Raw genomic sequence first — 6,516 nt, 5'->3', positions numbered from 1 at the left:
ATAGAAAACTTGAAAAATTTTTATTACTACACTCTTAATTAAATAGCTAAATCCTTATATAATATAAATGTCTTATAATTTACATGTTTATGTAATGTCTCAATTCCATACTGATAAATCGTTCTAATCTTTTGGAAAGTTAGAAACAATTTCAATGCATTAATTTATATAAAATACACTAAATAATAATAATAATAAAAAACAACTACTAATATGAAAGAGACGGAGTGTCATAACTCACATCTCATATTATTTCTCTACTCATAATTATTTGTCATTATATTTATTTAAAAGTTGAATATCTTACCCTCGAGATAGGCTGAGAGATTGGTATCTCCTTTTGAAGGACAAGATGAGCGTTGGGTTCCATTTCAAGGGATGGAAACAAAGGAGTTGCAGGAGGTGTTTTTAACCTGTTTCATTGTATTTTAATTTGCACATATATACATCAATTATTATGAAGCAAAGACTATAATAATTAACGACTATGTTACATGGACAATAGAAATCAATCATCGATAAATCATTTGTATAAGAATGTGAATTCATCCTATATTTGTATTTACAATCAAATTTTATAAACAATAATTTCCAACTAGATTTACATATATAATCAAATTTCATAAGTAATGTAATCAAATTGGATTCACATTAAAATAAAACATACAAATAAAATTACGAAATATATTAATGGCTAATTTTAGCGATTACGATAAGTTGGACATTCTGTTGTAAAAATTTTTTGATGACTTTAATAATTAAGTATATTGCTGTATAAAATACATATCAATGTGCACAAAACAAATTTTTTTTTTTGGGTTCGTGACAAGTAAAAAGTTTTTTTTTTCTGGGACAGGGAATAAAAAGTTTTTGTATAGCAAAGTAGCAAGGATCAACAATTATGGATTAAGAAACTATTATGGAGGCCCAAACAGGCCCAAGATGAGCATAGGCCAAAAATGAAAAAGAAACATACCAATCATATTCGTTTTTGTTTGTTTCCGCTAGATACTCATATTCTTTCTTCCCAGAAGGCACTCTATAAAGTGAAAACTTTGCTGCAATAATAGTTTTCTTCCGTTAGCACTAATTAAAAGTAACCTTAAGGAAAATTTTTTTTAATTACAAAAAAAAAAAAATTCTTCTTAATACATGAAACAAAAATATTATTATCTGTTTAAGCGCTTAATGCACATAAAATTGTTATTAAAACGAGTATCTTATTAAACAAAAGTGGTTAAACATAATTCAATTCTAAATCCTGAATTCTTATTAAAGGAATATCTAAGTATCAACTGAAGAGTTAAAAGACTCTAATTCTCCTAGTCATCATAACACAGTAGTTCATTGTTATATAGAAACATTTTAGTATTACACTATTGTAATCTCTATTAACATGGATTATCTATTTACTATAAAAAAATATAACGTATTCTATCAAATTTTAGAAGTGTCAAAAGAGCAATATTATATGACTATCAAATATTATTATTTTGGGTTAGTATTTGGAATAAAAAATGGTGCAAATTATAAAAATTGATGATCCCGAGTTTCTCGTGTCAAAATAACATAATTATTTAAGAAAGTTCACAAGTAATTTGTACATACTCAAAAAGTTCGATGGGATACAATATAGTTAATTTCAAATAAAACACACACTGTAAATTTTAGAGATTCACATATGTTAGAAGATAAGATGATTATTGAATGTATACTCACCATTATTTGAATCAAAATCATAGTCTTCAGAAGCAAATTGTAGGAGACTTGAGACACGTTCACTCTGTCTCTTCCTTAACTCCCTGAAAAGGCTGAGATCCTCTTCTCCACCTTCCCTTTCCATGCGCCCTTTGATGTTCATCGTTGACTTCTTCATCATTATTATTTTCTCTTTCAACTATTGTAACTTGTATGTAATACCAATATATGATAATAAAGATTCCTACTTAGCTTCTCTTCCTTTTTCACACAACCTTAATTTGGTTACACTCTCAGATTCTGTTTTGTTGTACTGGAGGATGCCTAGTGACACTAAAGACAATGAAGAAGAAATTCAATATAAGTACTTTATTACATTAACGTAGGAATTAGTGCCAAGTGGAACTTTAGCCGGCTATTTGATTTTTCTTTTATCTTTGTATAATGAAAGCAGCAATTTAACATTATAATTCACAAACCATTTGTATAAAAAAAAAAAAAACTTAAAATGTTGGTAAAAGATCGTTGATCATTATTCCATTGATAAAATTTGACTATTGTTACCGACATGCTGTGGCTAGCGCTAAAATAAAATATTATTAGTGATGTGCACACAGATGCTCGTTAAAATATAAAATTAAATAACTAAAATATTTTTACTGGGTGTGATTGTGTGAACCTTTAATTTGTAAATAAAAAATGTTTTTGTTTTCATTTTTCACTCACAAATGACCTAGTTGTTAGTGTTGGGCCAACTGTAAGAAGTTCTCGACCATCGGAGAGATTTCGGGGAGGAATCAAGTGAGAGAATATAAGATGAGAAGACACCACATCCAACTCAAAACCTTAAGGTGTTAAGTTAATGGGTCTCTCATCTTATAAACTCCTCACTCTTTCATGCTTTCTTTGATGTGGGACTAACTTCAACACTTCTCACACTTGCAACACTAACAGTTAGTAAAGTTTTTTTCTTTTCTTTTACATGCTATATTGATCATAACAGAATAAATTATAAAGTAGAAACATTATTATACTTTTTAATTACTAACAACTAAAAAATCAAAACAATATAAACAAATAAATACAATAAAATATGAAGGCGCTCGTAGATAGAGGATTGTCTAGGTGGTGGTGGATCTTCTCTCAAGGCTTGCATTTGCTGAGATCGTCGACCATAAGGGAGGTGGAGGGGGCATATGAAGTGTTGTTGTTGGAGGTGAGTGATTTCTTTTTTTGACTCTAGTGAGTTTGCCTCCATTCGTCGCACTCTCATTCTTTGCTAGTCTTATTGCTCTAGTGATCTACACTCACGGGATAATGGTCTCCATCATCGCAACACCATTGAATTTAGACGTAGTTTAATAGTCTGAGACTGGAGATGATGTGTTCAGTGTCATATACCCTCTCATCTTTGCGACCACCAACCACGATAGGAATAAAACGCACCATTTCCTACTTGCAAAAATAAGAAGAGGAATAATATTCACTCAACAATAAATGACAGTAGCACAATAATATTTAATAGCAGCAGAAAAATTACATAAACTAGAAAATAGAAAATAGAGATAAGTTAACACATCAAAATTTTTAACGTGAAAAACTTTCTCAATGTGAGAAGTAAAAATCACGAGTCACCAGGAAATAGCTTCGTTATGATGAAAAATAGGGTACAAGAGAGTCACAAATTACTGCACAAAATGTGCATATAATAAGCTAGTGTGAAATTTCTAACCACAACTTACCGGCAATTGCACCGAGTCGTACCAAGTAATAAACTCAAGTAAGTGAGTGTCGATCCCACGAGTATTAATGGATTAAGCAAGTAATTACTGATTAATTGTTCTAGACAAGTTGAAATGAGAGTTTTGAATTTCGCTTAGCATAAAAGATAGTAAATTAAGGACGACAAATAGTGAATGGTACGGTTGAGAAAACGGTATGAGAATAGAGTTAAGGTTTTGGAGATGTTTAAATGTCCGTATTAATATTCAATGCAACTACCTTGATCATGTAAAGATTAAGTTTATGGCAAATCCTAGGTAATTAGATTTCTATTTCTAGACAATTTAATCTCCTCTAATCCAACCAACCGTCAATTTCTTGATCAATCAATTGTATTAGAGGGTTAAGTTCAAATTCCGATTTATATGGCACACAAACCCTAAGAATTCAAAAATGATACAATTATATGTCACGTATCACATTAAGTCAAGATACGTAAGGAATTGTGAGAAAGGGTTTTAAGCTGTAATTCTAGTTATATAGCTTTTCCAAGATTCAAAAGAATTCAAATTAGATTAGAGTTATTTTTCAATACACACCAATCCATAGGATGAAGAATGAAACCAATTCTTAAACATAAATCAATACATTAATCAAGAGTAGAAGAATAAATAATTATTAATCCATTAAAGCAAACATGTAAACCCCGCGTAATTAATGGATAATTAGTCAACAAATTAGTTATTAATAAAAAAATTAGAAAACTAAATTTTATTAAATCCAAAGACATAAAAATATTAAAAATACAATTTCGACACTAATTTTAAAGATTTTGGTCAAAAATCGGACTGTTGAGACGAACTGATCGGACCGAGCCTAAACCAGACCCATGGCCCAATATATAAAACATGCAATTCAGCTCTTCTTCCCAATCATCAGATGAGAATCACGCTGAAAGGGGGTAGAGGATGAAGAAAGAACACCAAACCCTTGCTTCAATTTCAATTCACCACAACTCTCAATTCGGAGTTCCGATCTCCACACCGTTTGTGGCCATGCGACCACCGCGTCGAGCTCTACAAAACTCACTGAACAATTTGGTAAGTATCTCATTATTTCTTGCTCAGCCTTCCTCCTTATAATTTCGAAAATTAGGAGTTTGATTTTGAGAGATTATGGGATTTCGGTGCTTTAGGGTTGAATTAACTTTGGAGACTCGTTGGGTCTTGTCTCAAACGATCGTGGGTAAGGTAAGAAAACTCTAAATTCTTGTGAAAATATTGATAGCAAACCCTATATTGAATTTTTGATAATTGTGTGGAATTAGAGTGAATTATGTGGGTTGAAGACAAATTGGCAATATTGAAGGCTTGAGACTGAACCTTGGGAGCTAAGTTGATGATTGATGAGCATTTGGGGCTTGAAGATCATGAATTGAGGACCTTGGGGTATTTCGAGCTTTAGGGAGGAATCGACTAAGGTATGGTTTTGGTTTCTCGTAGATAATGTGTAATATAACATGAAAACTTAGGCTAGTTGACAGTAGGATAAGTTGAATTGGTGTATGATGCATATTAGTGGATATAGACATAAATATTGAAGTTAATGTGGTTGGTAATGAATTAAAATGAATTGGTTGGATAGGATGAGAAGTTGTGACATGTGTTTGTATATGTAGTTAAAGTTAAAAGATTGATGATTTGTTGTTGAATTTGGTGGGACAATCATGGTGAATTTGTTGAATGGGTTGTATGGTTATGAATGTTGATATGTGTGGAGCTAATGAAAGTGTGTGACATTGTGTGAGTATAATTTGTGTTGAAATGATTGTGGTGTAGTTTGAGATGGTGAAATTATTATGTATATATGTGAATATGATATTGAATTGATAAGGAAGTGTTAGAACTTTAGGTAACTAAAGGATTGATGAGTGATGGATTGGTGTTTGATGAGTTATGATATTGCTTAAAATAGTTTTAATTAGTATTTGGTTGGATTTGATTTGGAAATAAAATTTGAGTTTTGAGCTTTTGGTAAAAATAGATTTTTAATGAATTTCGACGGATCATAAGTTGAGCCTCGAATTTTGGATTTGAATAAAATTTGTTTCACATTAAAGATAATTTCAAGAGCTTTAAAACGGTATAAATTTTGTGGAAGTCGAAATTTTGTAGAAGAAATTATGGATGTTAAAAGTTAAGTGCCAAAAGCTGAATTTTCCCCAAGTTGCGAAAAACTAGAATTTTTGGTGTGCGTACACACGCACAGACCAATGAATGAGTGTGTTTGGGCTCGTGCATACGCACGAAGGGTGTGCGTACGGCGTACGCACAGGATGGGAAGGTCTCTGTTGTATGCGTACGCACACTTTAATAAAATTTGGTTGTGTGTGCGCACGCATACATGACGCATACGTATAATATTCTGTTTTACATATAAATTCTGTCTTTCACTGTTTAATTTTTTTGGCAAGCTTGTAAATTTTTGAAATTACTGTTTTGATGAAAATTTACTATTTTTAAATTATCAACTATTTTTCTGATTTTTCAAATTTTTGAAAACTTTATTTAAAGTTTATTAGTTAGGTTTTGAGTTATAAAGTAAGGTTTAGTGAGTGAAAGAAGATAAAATTGATACTGAAGGAGTTTAGAGAAGAGATAATTGATTTGATGAGATAATAAAAGTGATGAACGAGACCATTTTAAAAACAATGCAATCTTGATGAATAAGATATGATGAGATGATTGGGATATTATGAGATGATGATAAATGAATTTGATTGAGATAGATGATAATGACTAACTATGATTGAGATATATGTGATTAGATAAAATGCAGGTTATCCATTTGAAATAAGTAATACATTTACTATTTAGTGTTATATTTACAACGCATCAGGTTAAAATCCAAATCTTGACCCAACACCATTCTTTTTGACGTGGCATGCAGTATATTTTGTAGAGCCGCCAATATAATGTACAATGACCTTCCAATGCAGGATTTCTGATTTATCTTGGTATTCTTCTGTGGTAAAACAAAAAATGTTTCTGCAACATACAACAACGAAGAGAAGCATAATAATAATTACTTTATAAA

At 31.0% G+C, this 6,516-nt stretch overlaps 1 protein-coding gene and 1 long non-coding RNA gene across 2 annotated transcripts in view; one reads left to right on the top strand and one right to left on the bottom strand.

Moving 5' to 3' along the window:
- LOC107612104 overlaps nt 1-1,970 on the bottom strand; it is a 4,478-nt gene extending 2,508 nt beyond the window's left edge. Inside the window, exons 1-3 of the mRNA XM_016313928.2 lie at nt 1,720-1,970; nt 977-1,058; nt 308-413 (exon numbers count right to left, since the gene is read on the bottom strand). Coding sequence (XP_016169414.1) covers nt 308-413; nt 977-1,058; nt 1,720-1,879 — 348 coding nt within the window. The 5' untranslated portion in view covers nt 1,880-1,970. The remainder of the gene's footprint in view (nt 1-307; nt 414-976; nt 1,059-1,719) is intronic.
- On the top strand, nt 4,378-5,259 carry LOC110265741. Its single transcript, XR_002351997.1, has 3 exons — nt 4,378-4,520; nt 4,616-4,670; nt 4,748-5,259. It is a non-coding gene; the product is annotated as an uncharacterized LOC110265741 (long non-coding RNA).

The sequence above is a fragment of the Arachis ipaensis genome, chromosome B08 (assembly GCF_000816755.2).
Source record: "Arachis ipaensis cultivar K30076 chromosome B08, Araip1.1, whole genome shotgun sequence".
Lineage (NCBI taxonomy): Eukaryota > Viridiplantae > Streptophyta > Magnoliopsida > Fabales > Fabaceae > Arachis > Arachis ipaensis.
This window is presented reverse-complemented; position numbering and strand designations above follow the sequence as displayed.